The sequence below is a fragment of the Conger conger genome, chromosome 8 (assembly GCF_963514075.1).
Source record: "Conger conger chromosome 8, fConCon1.1, whole genome shotgun sequence".
NCBI classification, from domain to species: Eukaryota; Metazoa; Chordata; class Actinopteri; order Anguilliformes; family Congridae; genus Conger; species Conger conger.
The window spans coordinates 50,440,995-50,459,567 of NC_083767.1; the positions used below are offsets into that span (position 1 = coordinate 50,440,995).

Here is an 18,573-nt window from a genome sequence, read left to right on the forward strand (position 1 = left end):
CTCACAGCAAGGAGGTGCTGGGTTCGAATCCCCGTCGGCTGGGGTCTCTCTGTGCGGAGTTTGCATGTTCTCCCCGTGTTGGTTGTGTGGGTTTCCTCCGGGTACTCCGGTTTCCTCCCACAGTCCAAAGACATGCAGTTAGGCTGATTGGAGAGTCTAAATTGCCCATAGGTATGAGTGTGTGAGTGAATGGTGTGTGTGCCCTGCGATGGACTGGCGACTTATCCAGGGTATATTCCTGCCTTTCGCCCAATGAATGTTGGGATAGGCTCCAGCCCCCCTGCGACCCTGTTCAGGATAAGCAGGTTAGGATAATGAATGAATGAATGAATGAACTACATTACATTGAGACCTAATGATAGATTGGGGCAAGACTGTATGCATTCTTGTAATAGCAAAATGCATAAGAGAGGAATAGTCAGGCCAGGGCGGCCTGTAGTGTAGAGGTTAAGGTACATGACTGGGGCACGCAAGATCGGTGGTTCGATCCCCGGTGTAGCCTCGATAAGTTCCGCACAGCCATTGGGCCCTTGAGCAAGGCCCTTAACCCTGAATTGCTCCAGGGGAGGATAGTCTCCTGCTTAGTCTAATCAACTATAAGAGCGTCTGCCAAATGCCATTAATGTAATGCAATGTAATGTAATGTAATGCCTGTTCTGTTGTCCGGCAACATTTATGAGTAATTGCAGCATTAGCAACAAAGGAGCAGTCTGACATTCGCACAAGGTTTTAGCAAACATCATTTGGTCACCCCCATGAGAACTTAATATCTGAGAGTAACACAGTTCCAGTGTTTCTAAGTCCACTTTCCATACAAGTTTCAGTTTTTAATGAGAGAGGTCAAAGGGCATGTACAGAAGAAGAAGGTGTGGGGCTGAAGTGTGTGTGTGTGGGTTTTTAATGTTGGACCTCTTCCCTGGCACTGCATTCATTAGTGCTGCTGCTGCGTGGTCATTCTGAGTTCATGTAGACCTCTGATTCCAGAGGCTCCCGCTCTCAACTCATTGTCACACCCACGTTCTAATGAAGAAACTTCTGACATTCATTGCTTTGTTGCTCTCTCTCTCTAGTGGTTTGATGGCTTGCTTGCCAGCACACACACTGTCCTTCTCTCTCTTTCTTTCTCTCAAGAGAATAGAACGTAGTTTATTGTACTGATGCGTTACACAGACCTATTTGGTTCAATGATGGTGCAGTGCATTTCAGTCAATACTCCTAATTTACTCTGAATCTTTTATATGCACAAATCTATACTCTGCTTTTATATGCACAAATTGACTGGGAATGTAATTATCATATTATTAAAAATCTGTTTAGAATCCCTCTTATAACCATATATAACCCGAGTCAGTCAGTCAGTGAGGGACATTACTGTTTCACACCTGTTTTCTGTATGGACATAATGAACCCAATATTTGTTTCTCATTGTTTTTAGTTTTATAACAAGCTTGGCTCAGAAGCAAGGAGGGGTGTACTATATCTGTTCCTGAATTTCTGCTGACTTGCGATCTTAATTGTTTCATTAGACCAGACATTTATGTGGTCAGACATTTTAAACAAATTTTGTGATTAGCTCATGTATGACAGCCAAGGGCTTTCCCTGTGTCCCTACATTAATAATGTTTTACTGTCTAATCTAGTATGAATGAACCAGAGCTATGAGCAGGTTATTCGCTAACCCAGCCAGGCTAACAGCTTTTAACAAAGACTTTCATATACAACAGCCCTCCAGGAGTTCCTCAGCCTGTACAGCCTTTTTCATATCAGCTGCATGTTGCCAAAAATAGTATGATTAAATGTAGCATAGTTTGATGAGCAGTGTCTCTTTAATGAGGTCAGAGAAGTCAGACCCGATGACAGGCCGCAGTGTATAATGTGGCTCGGTGTTATACTACGTCTCCTCTCTCCACCTGCACCCAGGTATGCTGCTTCGGTGAAGGATGGCTCTCAGTACTTCGTCCTCCTCATCATCACTGACGGGGTCATCTCAGACATGGCACAAACCAAGGAATCCATTGTCAACGTAAGAACGCCAGTAGAGTTAGGGCAAGGAAGTATGGAGCTGGACTGGTGTGGTTTGGTATGATTGACAGATGCAGGCAGCTGGGCTGCTTTATGCATCTTATCAGTGGCTTAAGTTAAATATCTAGGTGTGTAATGGCGCAGAAAATAAATATGTGTCCTTGGTATCCACATCTGATGATCTGATAATATAACCCATATAGATACTTATGTAATTAGCCACTTGATGGAATGCTTAGCGATTGTCAAATCCAAACAGCCGCACCATTACACACCCAAACCAAACTACGCACTTAGACTGTATATGACCACATTCATATGTGTATCATTATCCTGGGTGCATTACAAGTTTCCTCTGTTTGTTAATACTTCAGGCTAACACAACCATCATTCAAATTCAAAAACACTTTTAACAATGCACTTTGCAGGACTTCACTACCCCCCCCACACGACAAGGTGGGGAGTATGGGCACTCGGTTCCAGACAGAGCAAAACCCCTCACTAGCATCTTTACAACAGCAGCTCACTGTTTTTAATGTCCAATTCACCTCCTTTATCCTCTTTATAGCACGGAAGACTTACTGTTCAGACTGATTAAGTCTTTAAATTAAAATGGAATATTAATTTAGCATGAATATCTGCTTCTGACATACTGTGGCATTAAGTGGGTAAATCATCCCTCATTTGCCATTAAGAGTGTCTAATTATAAACAATTAACTGCTCATTATACTACACTGCTCAGTACAACTGTGATTGTAACAAAAATGAACATACAGGACATGGATTCTATTTAGCAAAATTGCAGCAACGGCATGTTGAGTGCTCTTCTCCTCTTGGCAACAGGCCATAGCAACGTAATTACAGTTCCTGATTGAGAAGTGTAAGAGTACAGTGCTCTGTTTCCTCCAGGCTCTATAAATAAAGGCGATTTGTAACTGTCAGGACTGCAGCGTTTTGGACAAATTCATTTATCCCTGCCTGCTGGAGTGTTTACATGATTGTAACACTGTCAATCTGTGCTTTGCCATGGAGCATTGTGCAGCAGCAAACCCTGCGCATCATTTCTCTCTCTCTACACTTTCTCTATCACACTGAAAACTCTGCTCTCTGAAAACTGATGGGAACGCAGATGTTAGCTTTTTGTATTTGGCTGTGTTGGTAGTTGGCATCTCATTAATGTGCTGCATAAAATTCATAGACCGTTTGGGGGGGAAAATATAATCATGTCTCAGTGGTTTTACCATTAAAAGGTAACACATTGGGATGATATGTTAGGGATTACAGATTTTCAACCTATTTCACAATCTCTACCAATATGAATAGGAAAGGAAATATGTTCAAATATTTTTTGTTCTGTTTACGGTGATACAGTACAAGATTGTTGCACCTTTCAGGCAGTTAAACTAGATTCTCTATTCGTGCCTGATTTCAAATATTCTGTTACCGTCTGTGCAATTTTCAGCGTGTGTCTAAACGCTATCTGCTTTGTGCTGAAGCTTTTTTTTCCATCCTCCAAAAGGCTTCCTGTCTTCCCATGTCCATCATAATTGTGGGTGTCGGGCCAGCAGAATTTGATGGTAAGAGAACAATTCATTATTTATTCCTGGCCCGCTGATATAATCTGTGTAATAGTGTTCAGTACATCTACAAAATGTACGGGATATAAACACTTGTTGTGGAATCTGTGTATATCTGGACTTGCATGTGTGCATTTGTATGCATGTGCGTGTTGTGGTGCCTGGGGGTAAATCCTGAGGCCGTGGGTGGGCCCAGCTGAAATCCAAGACACAGGAGTCAGTAATCCAGAAAAAATTAGACTTTTTATTTTTTCTGTTTTCTTTTTTTTTCCCGTTGGGGTATTGCTGATAGCGCCCCCCCTCAGGGCAAGGGTAGTAAAACGGGAGAAAATAAAAGGGCCGTTGAGGCAAAACTAAATTAGGTTCTTCCCAGACCGGGGTATTTTTCAGGGCCTCCTTCCTTCTTCACTCCGGGGCCGCGTCAGGGCTGGGGGAAGCACACAGAGATAGGGTTAGGTAAGGGGGCTCAATTATCCTCACGTGTCCGTTGGTAATGGTGGGGCCTCCTTTTAGGTTGAATCCTCCAGGTCAGTACGGTAGAAGCTCTTTCCTCTGCTCTCCCTTCCTCAGCATAGGCGCCGACCGACCCCGTTTGCAGCCTCGACCGCGCCTTAAATATCTTCCCCTGCTCATTAGGGAAAAGAGCTGCAGCTGAGTCAGTAGTTTTCCACCGTGTTCACTTACGTGCGCTGTCCGGGGTCCTGGACCTGCAGGTAGAGGGTTCTCTCTCCATGGTGCTGATCTCCCCATCACTTCCCTAGGAAAATAGACCCCTTCGCATACCTCTCCCAATGCATAACGGTTGCAGGGTTGCGTTGTGCGGGCCCTTCTGGGGTTCTCTACCCACGTGGCGCAACATGCAGGAGCAGGGGCGCCACATATTCCCCCCCTCAGCTCCAAGCCCCGGGCGGGAGCGTCTGCCCCTAGGCCATCCTCTCTCCTGGATAGCGCATCAGCATTCTGGTGCAGCTTCCCAGCACGATGCTCCACCTTGAACCTGTAGGGTTGCAGCTCTAAAAACCAGCGGGTCACTCGGGCATTGCTGTCCCGGTTAAGGTACATCCATTTTAAGGGGGCATGATCAGTCACCAACAAGAACTCACGGTCGAGTAGGTAGTAGCGTAATTTACCTACTGCCCATTTGATGGCGAGGCATTCCTTCTCGACCGTGGCGTAATTCTTCTCATGGCTGAGGAGTTTCCGGCTGATGTACGTCACTGGGTGCTCCACTCCGTCCTGGATCTGCGAGAGTACAGCCCCAAGTCCCACTTCCGATGCGTCGGTCTGCAGCACAAAGGTTTTCTTAAAATCAGGGGTGATCAGTACCGGTTCCTCCCCCAGGGCTGCCCGTAAGTCCAGGAAGGCTGCAGTGGCGAGGGGGTTCCACTGGACCCGGTTGGGCTGCTCCTTTTTGGTGAGGTCGTGGAGCGGGGCTGCTCGTGCTGCAAACTCTGGAACAAACTGTCGGTAGTACCCCACCAGACCCAGGAACATTCTCACCTGCTTCTTGGTGGCCGGTTGGGGCCAGGTGACGATGCTGTCGACCTTGTTCGACTGGGGCTTCACCCGTCCCCTCCCGACAGTGTGGCCAAGATAGGCCGCTTCCTCCAGTCCGAGCCGGCACTTCGCAGGGTTAGCTGTCAGCCTGGCCTCCCTCAGTGACGTCAGCACAGCTTCGATCCTGCCGACGTGACTGTCCCAGTCGGTGCTGTGTATGATTATGTCATCCAAGTAGGCTGCGCAATACATCTGGTGGGGCCGTAACACCTGGTCCATCAGTCGCTGGAACGTGGCTGGGGCTCCATGTACGCCGAAGGGGAGGACTGTGTATTGGTAGAGGCCCGTGGGGGTCGCAAAGGCCGTCTTCTCCCTGGCACGGAGGGTTAGGGGAACTTGCCAATATCCCCGCGTCAGGTCCAGGGTGCTTATGAATCGGGCCGGTCCCAGCCGCTCGATGAGTTCGTCCACTCTCGGCATGGGGTACGCGTCACACAGGGAGATGTCGTTCAGCCGGCGGAAGTCATTGCAGAACCGCCAGCTCCCATCCGGCTTGGGGACCAGCACCACGGGACTGGACCAGGCACTGCGGCTTTCCTCAATGACCCCGAGGTCAAGCATTTTCCTCACCTCCTCCTGTATGGCGTGTCTGCGAGCTTCCGGGATTCGGTAGGGTCGTAGCTTCACCGTCTTCCCTGGTTCGGTGCTGATGTCGTGGGTGATCAGGTGGGTGCGGCCAGGCATAGTCGAGAAGACGTCCCGGTTCCGGTCGACCAGCTCACGTAGCGCTTGCTTCTGCCGGCAGCTCAACTGCTCTCCCATCCTCACATCAGGGGTCGGTGGTGGGACACACTGGGCGGAGAGGGCTGGGGTCGGAGCTGGGGGTGGCTCACACCATCTCTTCATCAGATTAACATGGTAGATCTGGAGGTGGCGTCGTCGCCCCGGCTGCCTCACCCGGTAGTTCACTGGTCCCGTGCGCTCCACGACCTCATACGGCCCATGCCATTGGGCCAGAAATTTACACTCACTGGTGGGGACTAGGATCATCACCTTGTCTCCTGGGACAAATTCTCTCACCTGCGCTCCCCGGTTATACAGCCTGGCTTGCTCTTGTTGGACCTGTTCCATGTGGGCCCTCATCATGGGCCAGATCTGGGCCATCCGCCGGTCCATTTGTTCCACGTGTTCGATCAGGCTGCGGGTTTTGGACGGTTGCTGTTCCCAGGCCTCCTTTGCCAGGTCTAGTAGTCCCCGAGGTCGTCGGCCATATAATAGTTCAAATGGAGCGAAGCCGGTCGTGCTCTGGGGTACCTCTCTGACTGAAAAGAGGAGATAGGGTAAGAGCTGGTCCCAGTCCTTACCGTCAGTCTCGATTGTCTTCCTCAGCATGGACTTGAGGGTTTTGTTGAACCTCTCCACTAGCCCATCGGTTTGGGGGTGGTAGACGGAGGTCCGCAGTTGGGTCACGTGTAGCAGCCGGCACATCTCTTTTAGGACCCCTGACATGAAGCACGTCCCTTGGTCTGTCAGGAGTTCCTCCGCTATCCCGACCCGGCTAAAGAGCATGAACAACTCCTTGGCCACTGCCTTTCCTGTCGCAGTCCTGAGCGGGATAGCTTCTGGGTAGCGAGTCGCATAGTCCAAGATCACCAGGATGTACCGATGTCCCCGGCTGGACTTCGGCAAGGGCCCCAGGATGTCCATCGCGATCCTCCTGAAGGGTACATCGATAACAGGAAGGGGGATTAGTGGGTTTCTCAGGGTTACCTTAGGGCTATGGAGTTGGCACACAGCGCAGTGGCGGCAGTAGTCCTCCACAGCCTTTTTCACCCCGGGCCAATAGAACCTCGCCAGGATCCTCTCGTAGGTCTTCTCCCTTCCCAGATGGGCTCCCAGTAGGTGAGTGTGGCCTAAATAGAGGACTCGGGACACAAACGGTTGGGGTACGAGCAGCTGCTCGACTTCCTCCCCCTGTGGGTTACAGACCCGATAGAGCAGGTCACGTTTTACCCTGAAGAAGGGATAAGCTGGTGTACTCACCGCCCCTTGGGGTACCCCGTTAATGTCTCGGGCGTCTCTCCAGGCTTGAGCGAACTTGGGCTCGTTTAGTTGGGCAGTGCCGAAGCGGGTGGGCGCTTCGGCCTCCTCGCTCGTCTCTCGGGGCCCATCCGAGAAGGCCAGACGGACGTCTTTCTCCGGGGGCAGGGCCTCCCCAAGCTCTTTTTCGGTCGCGGTGACGGTTCCACTGGTGGCCGGGGGGTTTGGTTGGCGTTCCCACTCTGGTAGCGGGGCCTCTACTTCACTGTCCCCAGATGTCACTGCCCAGACTGGATGGGGGGTGCGGCGGGCCGCCCGTCGGGGCCGTCGTGGCCTCATCTCGTTCGGAGACCGGGGCCCCTCCTCCCAATAGGTCCGGAACAAAGGGCAGTCTCTTCCCATTAACACAGGTACGGGTAGATTTGGTACCACTCCTGCTCTCACCGAGTGGGTTCCCCGTGGGGTGATTAGGTCCACCCACACCGTGGGGTATTTCCTGGTGTCCCCATGGATGCATGCCACAGCCACCTCTTCACCCCTCTCTTCTCCCGCAAATTCTGGTCGCAGCAGGGTGATGGCGCTGCCCGAGTCGAGCACTGCTTCAGTGTCCCGGTCCCCCACTCGTACCGGGAATCTGGGGGCCTCCGTACTCTGATGTGCCCAGCAGGTGGTCAGGTACAGGCAGGGGTGCACGGGGCTGCTCGCACCACTGGCGGTGGGCCTGGACACCTCCTTCCCAGGGCAGTTCCTGACTAGATGCCCCTCCTCTCCGCAGTTGTAGCATCTCCACTCAGGCCGTGGTCTCCCTGTATTGGGTCTGCCCCGGCGATTTGGGTTAGGGAGGGGCGGTGGGTGCTTCACAGGTTGTGGGCCCTGGGTTGGTTGGCTCTGGGTTTCGGTGCGTTCTGGTTGGAGCATCTGCTGGGTTACCTGATGGTTTTCAAGGAGGGCCACTAGGAGGTCTACCGAGGCGGGTCCCACCTGGGCTACGTATTGTTTGGCCTCCTTCGGTAGGGCGCGGGTGCATCGGTCCAACACGACCCTCTCCAACAGGGGTGGCCCCTCTCCCTCGGCCAGCCAGCTCTTAGTCAAGCGGGTCAGGGCGGCGATTTGGGACCGGGTAGGCTGGGAGGCATCATATGACCATTCGTGGTAGCGCTGGGCTCGTGCGGGGAGGCTGAGCCCATATCGGGCCAGGATGGCTTTCTTCAACTTGAGGTAGTCGGTGGCATCAGCCACGGCCATATCCCGGTAGGCCTGTTGGGCCTCCCCCATTAAGAAAGGGGCTAGTATGGCCGCCCAGTCTGCCGGCGGCCATTCTTCACGTTGAGCTGCTTGCTCGAACACGTGGAGGTACGCCTCGACGTCATCGTCGCCCGTCATCTTCATCAATACATCTCGTGGGGTCCATCTCGACCCGTCGCGTGGAGATAGGCGACAGAGTTCAACCACCGCTTCTTGCAGGGCCCGCTGGGACTTTGCCAGCTCGGTGATGACCGCTTCCAACATCATCCCTCGGGACTCCTCCTCTGCTTCTGCCTCTTGCATCTCGGCCAGGGTAGGTGCAGCCAGCCGTGTCCTTCGTCTCCCTTCACTGGGGGGTGTGGCCTCCATTCGCGGTGACCTCAGTCGCGTTGATTCTTCCGTCCAGACCAACTTTCCCAGCGTGGCATCAGTGTGCCCGCATTCTCCACCATATGTGGTGCCTGGGGGTAAATCCTGAGGCCGTGGGTGGGCCCAGCTGAAATCCAAGACACAGGAGTCAGTAATCCAGAAAAAATTAGACTTTTTATTTTTTCTGTTTTCTTTTTTTTTCCCGTTGGGGTATTGCTGATAGCGCCCCCCCTCAGGGCAAGGGTAGTAAAACGGGAGAAAATAAAAGGGCCGTTGAGGCAAAACTAAATTAGGTTCTTCCCAGACCGGGGTATTTTTCAGGGCCTCCTTCCTTCTTCACTCCGGGGCCGCGTCAGGGCTGGGGGAAGCACACAGAGATAGGGTTAGGTAAGGGGGCTCAATTATCCTCACGTGTCCGTTGGTAATGGTGGGGCCTCCTTTTAGGTTGAATCCTCCAGGTCAGTACGGTAGAAGCTCTTTCCTCTGCTCTCCCTTCCTCAGCATAGGCGCCGACCGACCCCGTTTGCAGCCTCGACCGCGCCTTAAATATCTTCCCCTGCTCATTAGGGAAAAGAGCTGCAGCTGAGTCAGTAGTTTTCCACCGTGTTCACTTACGTGCGCTGTCCGGGGTCCTGGACCTGCAGGTAGAGGGTTCTCTCTCCATGGTGCTGATCTCCCCATCACTTCCCTAGGAAAATAGACCCCTTCGCATACCTCTCCCAATGCATAACGGTTGCAGGGTTGCGTTGTGCGGGCCCTTCTGGGGTTCTCTACCCACGTGGCGCAACATGCAGGAGCAGGGGCGCCACAGTGTGATTATCATTCACTATCAGTAGGGAAGTCGTGTTCAGTGACAGATGTTCGGTGTGGGGAATGGGAAAGTTTGGTAGAGTCTGATGGATCTTTCCATCCTTTCAGCCTCACCCTCCTTTTGTTCTTTAATTACCACGGCTCTTTGTTGATTTTTCCTTAATAACATCGCAAAGACCTGATTGCACACTGCGTCTTTGTGTTCATGAAAGGACACACTAATTGTGCCTTTATGTCCTTCAAAGGGCATGCTGTGCACACATCAATATGGGCTCTCATCTGATTTTCTCACACTAAGAAGCCACTGAAAATCACTCAGCTGAGACAGCCATTCTCTGTACCACAACAGAACTTCTAGGTTTGATCTTGTTTTTGGCTTGTTTTAGGGATTATTTTATTTCAAAATAAAATTCAGTCCTGAATCAGTGTATTGTATATGTAGTATATATATATATAATGAGGGCAGGGCCATTGAGGTTCTGACTGGGGATGGTCACAGAGCAGAAATCAGGGCTAGCTGTGTATGTCTTTGTGCGTATATTCTATTTTTGTGTGTGTATTCTCTATATTGTGTCCCTGCAGTGCATGCAATTGTCTACATGTACACATTTTTGCGTGTATATAGTATTTACAGTGAGTGCTGTATGTGTACTATGTGCAGTGAGTGAAGCATGTTCTTTAGTGTGTGTGAGATGTGTGTGTTTGTGGAAAGAGAATGATGAAAGAGAATGAGTGTGAGAAACAACAGATTTCATCTTGACTGAGTGTCATGGCATGGATTTGAAGATGTGGCACAGAGTTGGGTGGTGAGGGATTAGTGCCCAAAGAAAGTGTGGGCATGTGTGTGTGCCCATGTTGCACCTTTTAGAGATCCGTATGTGCATACGATGTCTACATTCCTCAGGTACTACAAGCACTATTGGCACACCAATAAAAGTGAAAAACAAACTCTTATCCCTCATTCGTTTCTACCACTCTCATTTTCTGCATTCAGTGTGGTGTGCCAACTTAGCAGCACTGGGTCAGATGCTGTACTGCTCTTTTTCACAAATTTATTTAATTTGTGAAAAAGAGCAAGATAGCCTTGTGAATTTCCCTCTCAGTCTCTGCGCTGTGGTAGAAAAGAGCCTCTCATTAAGTTCAGCTCAACACTTTAATGAGCTGGGAGCTGAGAAAAGGTCCACCCCACCATAGGCACTGAGCAGTATCTGTGGTGGCAGTATGTAAATATCGCTCTGTGCAGATTCATGTCTAAATGTGCCTGGGCGTCTGTACTAATGGGCTGCAGAGGGAGACTTGTCCCATTCACCAGCTGCCCCACTGAGCAGCTCTGTGTGTCCCTTCAGCCATGATCGAGCTGGACGGGGATGAGGTCAGGATTTCGTCGAGAGGAAGATTTGCGGAGCGAGACATCGTTCAGGTACGCTGTGTTCAGTCTCTTCTGCTGGACAATCCCACCATGTTCTTGGTGAAAAAGGACACGGGCTCAAACCAAGTCCCCTCTCTGACTACCGGCACAGAAATCCACTGCTCTTTTAATGTCTGCTGTTTGAGTCTGATGCTTATACTTTGAGTCATTTCCCATGAGCTTTTTGTGATTTGATCCTGCCAGGTGTTCAATCCCAGGTGTTCAATCCCAACAACATGAACCGTGTCCTGAAGTTAAATCCCAGGAGATTCTGGTTTATCCGTATCTCATGTTGATGAAATTTAGCATTAGAGTATTAATTATTTTCCCTCCCTTGATAGTGACCACCAAGATCTTTCTGTTTTGTATACGCTGTGGAAGAAAGGATCACTGATTTTCCTAAGCAAAATAAGAGGAATCAAACTTTGTTAAGATGGAAGTAAGGCCTGTGTGCACATTTCTTGACGGAATGAGGACCATAAATGTGAATGTGATTCTCATCTAATGAGACAATTTCACCACTGTTATAAATATCCTTGCTCTAAGTAGACCTGACAAGATGAGGTCTTCATCAAGGACTAAACCAAAAAGGGATGTACTGTAATTGGTCCATCCTACCAGAACATACAGTATAAGCGATATAAATCAGGATAGGTGTGATCGCCTTTGTACATAGACATTCCAGGATTAACCATAAAGTGTGAACTCTCCCCTCCTGCTTTTCTACAATGTGTTTACCAGGCCTATTACTCTATGTAGCCATGGTCTATGGGATTACAGATGTAGTCAGTGTAATCCTAGCACTTATTCATTTTAAAGGTGTGTTCACATAAGCAACTTGTAGTATTTTCAATGGGTGGCATGCACAGGGGACATTCATATCGGCTCCTCACTGAACCACACAGACTATTGCACATGAACACAATAATGGCATTTACCCCATTTGACACCACAGTAGGTGGGCACAGTTACAACTTGGAAAAAAATCCTGCCCAGAGGGAGGGTGTTCAAATTCAAAATCTAACTGTCTCTTTCCTCATTCTGCTAAGCAGAACAGCATCTATGGAAAAAACATGTGAACAAACTAACAATTTTTTAAATTTTATTTATAATGTCATGCTCCAAAATGCTATCTCCCACAGTTGCTGTACTGTTCAGTATGATGAGGCTTTGGAGATTTAAGGCATTTGCGTATTCGTGTTTACTCTTACTCTTATAGTGATATACGATGAAGCGTCTCCACAGACAGGTGAATCGGTAACCCTGTTCCAATGTTTACTGGGTGAGACAGAAAGGGAACACACTGGCAGCCTCCATTCCCACCAGGCTCCCACAGACAGACACCAGAACACACCTGTGGGCTCATTAGAACACATGGAACTAGTTCAGCCATCCTCATATTTTGTCATCCAGAGAGATTCTCATTCACTTCCCCCCCAACCCCCTACTGTCTATTGCAGAGAAGGGTCATTATCCAGTCAGCCTGGGCTAGAGCCAGATCATTATCCAATCAGCTTCCCCCTCATTAGGAGCCGGCCCTGTTAACAGGAGAAGAACATTGTGGCTGTGTGTCAAGGATTTGTACTGTGGTCCCTGCAATGTTCCACTCTACCCAGGCATGCCTACAGGCAAAACGATATACCATGGGGCTTTTTAGGCACTTTCCATCCAGCTTGCCATCAATAAATCATCTCTGAATACTGGCAAAGTTTGTATTTACTGAGATTTTAGAAGATTCTTGAAAATGGAAGAAAATTAATTTGGCATCAGCTTCAGTTCAAAAAGTCCCCAAAGTGGTGCAGAATTGATCATTGACTTCACGCAGTGAGTGAATCTCATCTCCATTAGAACAGCTGTTTTGGATTTTAGATGTTATTTAACTGCCGGTGAATTTCTTTCTGGAAGAGGGGTTGATCAGCAGCTTTAACTCCATTTCCACTTTCAGTTTGTCCCGTTCCGAGACTACATCGACCGGACGGGGAACCACATTCTCAGCATGGCCCGGCTGGCCAAGGATGTCCTGGCTGAGATCCCGGACCAGTTCCTGTCCTACATGAGGACCCGAGGCATCAAGCCGTCGCCCGCGCCCCCTCCCTACACCCCCCCGGGACAGCCCCTTCAGACGCAGATCTGACGGACACCCCCCTCATACCTCTTGGAGTGGCTGAGTGTTGTTGGGGGGTCTATCTCTCTCTCTGTCGTTGCACTATGGAGACAGGAAAAGCTCTCAGAATAGGCAGAAGGCATGTTTACTTTCATTTGAGCGTTCTTCTGACAGGACTCTGGTTTCTCTGGAAGGCCTTTGTAAGCCAAGGCAGCCGGTGATCTCAGCTGGCCTGCATGGTGAAGGACATTTCAGAGCTGCTCTTCCAGTGCGGGTCTGTTTAGGAGCACTGGGACACAAAGGCCCCGCCTCTGCCCACCGCGGGAGCCAGAAGCCCTCGTCTTCTGTAAATAACTTTGGAACCGTGCTTCTTCCTTCCTTCCATCTCCTGTTCTCCGTCCCTCAGACTCTCTCCCTCGCTTTCTCTGATTCTTGCATTCTCGCCTCTCCTAGTCTCTCGCACCCTCTCTATCACCCTCTCCCACTCTCTCCTGCTCTCCCTCTAACTCACTCTCAATGTTTACATGTCAATGATGATTTTTACAGTTGGATACTTTTATAAGCCTTGTTTAAATATGAATTTTGGAATATTGACTCTCCTAGTGTGTTGTTTTTGCAGCAGGTAAAAAGTGGTAGCTGTGATTCTGGCAGTGAATGGTACAGTGGTGTTAAACAGAGCATGTGCTGTTGTTCTGCACTCACAGACTGTTGTGTATTCAGCCTTGCAGTGTGTTGTTTTACCACGTTAAAAACTCCTTTACTGTCTTACTGCCTTGACCTGAAGGTCACTTAGTATCACAGCATTCTTCCACCACTACAAACAACAGTAATTCAACCGGCCTTAAGATCCATTGTATTTCAAAACAGCAGCTGCTGCTTTCTGAAGCAAGGGGCCCAACTTTCAAAAACATAAAAGCTCCGATTAATTTATTCATGTATGTGTTTTTGATGCCATTGCAAACTGTAATATAGTACATTAGTTCACAAAGGTGATGAGATATATTGATTAATATTGCAAATATGAAGGCTTGAGTGTCTCAAAGTTGCCAAAAAGTTTTTGTTCAGTTCTTTAGCATGTGTCTGGTGGCATGCTTTGTTGAACAGTGACTTAGCAGATGTGGCTGTCCCCCACATAACTATGCACAAACAGAATAATATGATAACATCCCTGTGATCAAAGTTTCCCTTATCAGCATTGACAGTGGGCAAGAATTCCAGGGAAGAAAATATGGTTGCGAAGTACAATTCCAGACCATGTTTTCAGAAGAACGTGCTCATTCATTACACATGAGCACACGATTTTATCATTGAAATTAGTTTCAGTGGCTCTCCATAAATCACCACTGGAAGAAAAGAACACTCCTAACACATGTAAAACGTTTGGAGGTTGGTACAGACAATTGGCAGATCAGTGCTGTAGATTTTGTCATGTGGGTATTATGTTCCATTTAATATTCCACAGGTTCCAGAGGTTTTCTGTTGTGTCTTCTGTTAGACAGGTAACTGAGCCCGTAAACAACAAGGATTCACAACACTGCCTCCAGCACAGATAGAATGAACTGTACAGTCTGCTTCCAATGTTAGTGTTCAGTCTCACATGCACCAGTGTACGTTGGCCTCCAGCATTACCATCCGTTCTTACTTCTGGCAGTTGGCACATTCGGATCCACGCCCACCTACTGAAATTGCATTAGAACATACTGTACTTAGTTGCTCTCGCAGAATGATGCTGGACGAAATTCCCTGATGTTTTTGTCGCCAAATTTTTGTATGTTTGCATAATGAGAAAGGAAAGTGAGCAGGAAACCAGGGGCTCTTTTCAATCACTTATTTTTCACCTCCATCTTCCTTTCCTTGCTCCTTTTCTTGCTCCTAGCTTCAACCATGAGGGGAGGTAAGAAAGAAGCCAGAAAAGGAGGTAAAGGTGGGGGGATTGACAAAATGTGAATTAGGCGAAAGGAATGTCCTCGCTCCTGAAGTTACATCACAGGTGTGGCATATGCGTGGCAGATAGGGAGAGGTGGATCCACAGGTGTATTCACATAAGAAACTTGTAAGTATTTTCAATGGGTGGCATGCACACTGGACTGCCATAGCAAATCCTCACTGAAGCAGACAGGCAATTGCACATGGATGCAGTAATGGAATTTACCCCATTTTGACACCACAGTAGGTGGGCACAGTTACAACTTGGAAACAAATCCTGCCCAGAGGGAGGCTGCAATAGGGTGTAAATCATCAGAGATATCAGAGAACAGGAGGAACACCAGGAAATTCCCTATCAAAATTCAAATTCATTAATTCATGGAAAAACAAACCTCTCTGTACTGTTTCAATCAAATTAATACGCTCATGTTTTCTTGCGCAAAAACAATTTAGGAGTCACCTAACTTTGGCTTCAAGTTCTTAGTTAGGAACATTTAATGTGTTGGAATTTCCTTAAAGATGGTGGATCTCTATCAATTTCCGGGTCAGGCAAAGAACAAGGAGATATGACGCGAAGACTAAGCAACTGGAAAGAGCCCGGGAAAGGGTTCCTCTAAGGAGGCAGCACTCACACACTCAGGGCGAGTTTCATGGAGTTTCTCTGTACCAATTACAGCAGTGCAGGGAAAGTCTCCATGATCAAGAACTTGACAGCGTTGCCCCGTTGAGTTCTTTCTATTCCATTTGTGTGTCAATGGAATACTTATGTAGCTGCATTGAGTTTAAGACATGAAAAAACCCACAGACAGACAGTCACATGTATACACACACACACACACACACACACACATATAACATGAATATATACTCATATTACAATCGTATGTGAAACACGTGAAGCAATATGGAAAAAAAGTTATTCCTCATAACATAAACAGTACAGTACATTAGTTCAGCCACTTCATTAATCAACTAACTTATCACTTTAGGTCTCCTTCACCATCAGTCTTAATCACATCAGTACAATCTTTGTAGTGTAATAAATAGGCACATTTACATGGCACATCTGCAAACTGACGGAAAATGGGGTTTGTTCTTCTGTGCCAAATGGACAAATTCTATACCCTTGGGCTACACGCAAGCCTTCGGTTTTGTTTCGACCATAATGTGAAAATGCGAGGTTGAAGAGAGAAAAGTAACATGTCCATTTAAATACACTGAAAGGTTCCTGTGGAGGACACATTCTTACTGGTTTTACTGCTTCCTTGGTGCCACAGAGCTTGCTACATAGCCAGTCCCTGTGATCTGTGAGCAAACATCAGGCAATCAGGGGATTCTGACAGCCCATGTGACCTTGCACACATGAACGTTGTTTACTGAAAATATCCAAATAATCTATTGTATGCTTGTCATATCTTATAACGTGCACTATGTTTGCATGTATAGTTTTACAAGAGATGCACCATTTTTGTGAGTAGCTTGTTTGAATAATACAAGGAGAAAAAAAGTACAAAATGGCCTTAAATTTTCACTGATTTCTTAGATTTGTGGAATGCCTTCAGTTGTTTAATCAATTGTTCAATATTTTGTGTCGGTGTTCAGTTGCTTTGTAAAGTATACTTTCTTTGCATTAACCAGATATATGGAAATAAATCTGTTGTACTTATGGAGATGGTGATTAATCAGAGAAAGCAGAACTGGACTTGGAAGAAAAATGTCTCATGCAAAGTATATTCTCCTAAAGCCCTCATGAAGCATATGTAATGCATTCATTATTGTGTGTATATATTCTTTATGATGGATGACATTGCATGTATAATGTAAAATCTTCTCAAATATGTAATCTCCAAATTTAGTGACTGATCTTGAATGATCTCTCTGGATGGTGCAATGCATTCACCAATCTCATTAAACGCTGTTGAAGACTCAGTGTTGCTATCCTGGTGAAAAAAAAAGATTTAGTTTATTTTATTCATTTTGTAAATTTTTATTATTTTTATGATTTCAGAGGTAGCTGTATTGCATGATGTTACTTGACTAAAGGTTAAAATTTAGTCCCAAATTATTCTAAATGACTATTAATGTAAAGAAGCCACATGCTTCATGAAAGTTTTGGGGATCTATACTTTGTATATTGTGTGACCACAAATGCCTGATTGTCCAGTATTGCATTTTAAAAATGACTATTTATGTAGCAAAATATCAATTTTTAAATAAACATTCTTAATAAATGAATATTTACCTCAGACTGGTGTATTCTATGTGTATTCACAGAAAGTAAATGTAAAACCTGAGCATTTCAGGTGTTAAAAGAAAGTGTTGCATATGTGAATATGTGAATATAATTCAGTCAATTTCATTTTAAGACCATTAGAAATAATGAGCGCTTTGCATTGCCGTGTGACATGGTAATTACAGAATGGGTGCAGTGCTTGCCCGAGAAGATCCCATTAATCACGGCTGGAAGATTCTAGAGCTGCAGTGGAGGGCATAGGGATGCCTCTAGATCAGGCAAAGGTCAGAAAGGTAAGCAATTTTATTTCGCTATCTTATGATAAAATGGTGCACTTCCATCATTTGTACAGCATGCAGGAGAACATCTCCAAAATGACTAGCAGTTAAAAAATGAGACCCAGAGAGAGTGGTTTTGTTTTTGGGATCATCTTTGGGGGTATGATATACTGAGTCCCTTGATACATGATACATACCTTGTATTTCAGTCAGCAATTGTTATGAAAGATACCATCTGTGCCATGAGATGGAGGACTGAAATGTGTGAATGATCGGTCTTGTGCTGCTGTTGATGACATCTCAAATATGGAGCACAAAGAGGACTGTGCAGTCTTTGCAGCAGTTGTTGACGTGGTGCTAATTGATGCTATGACAATTGTTTCCTAATGACCCTTACTGCCTTTCTCCGTTTAAGGCTCTGTTCCACTGAAATGCAGTGCCAACACAGATATGCAATGAGTCGACCGTCAGTTTACCAATTAGCAAGAGTATTGACAGGCCTTTCTGTTTTTCGAAATGTGTTGTTTTACATAGATATATGACAATGACATATTTATCTTAATGCAGAGTCCAGAGTGCTGTTCTGTCTAACTTTGGGCACATTCCTGCAATATTTAATTTTTCTTGCAGAAAATATGGCTTCTCCACTTCATACATTCTATAGAAATAACCTACTTTGTAATAGTGCACTTTCACACAGAGAAAGCGGTATTAAGGGAGTGTCCTCATGAAAATACTTATTTTCAACAAATTCATTGGATTAACTTGGCTGTAATTGGCCACCTACTTTGAGGATAATGGAACGGAATGCAGAATGCACCGATTTGGATCGATCTTTGGGAGAAGAAAGGGAAGTGTTATAAAGACGTTTGACAGGAGTGTAATGAAATAATTTGCTGCAGCATGGCTCTGTTGTCCACACAGCATAGGAGATAGGATCAGCACACTGAGCTCATGACCAAAGTCCCCAGCCAAGGGAACCGACCACGCTATTTTTAGCTCTGAACTGGTAATGTCACCTTCCATTGCAAATGCACACGTGTGCTTGCATTTGAACTCAATT

The 18,573-nt window shown here is 47.0% G+C and overlaps 1 protein-coding gene across 1 annotated transcript in view; it reads left to right on the forward strand.

The window, feature by feature from the left end:
• The window catches only part of LOC133135469 (copine-8), an 87,949-nt gene extending 70,704 nt beyond the window's left edge, over positions 1-17,245 (forward strand). Inside the window, exons 17-20 of the mRNA XM_061252495.1 lie at positions 1,921-2,023; positions 3,543-3,600; positions 10,908-10,981; positions 12,915-17,245. Coding sequence (XP_061108479.1) covers positions 1,921-2,023; positions 3,543-3,600; positions 10,908-10,981; positions 12,915-13,103 — 424 coding nt within the window. The 3' untranslated portion in view covers positions 13,104-17,245. The remainder of the gene's footprint in view (positions 1-1,920; positions 2,024-3,542; positions 3,601-10,907; positions 10,982-12,914) is intronic.
• Positions 17,246-18,573: the final 1,328 nt, after the last annotated feature.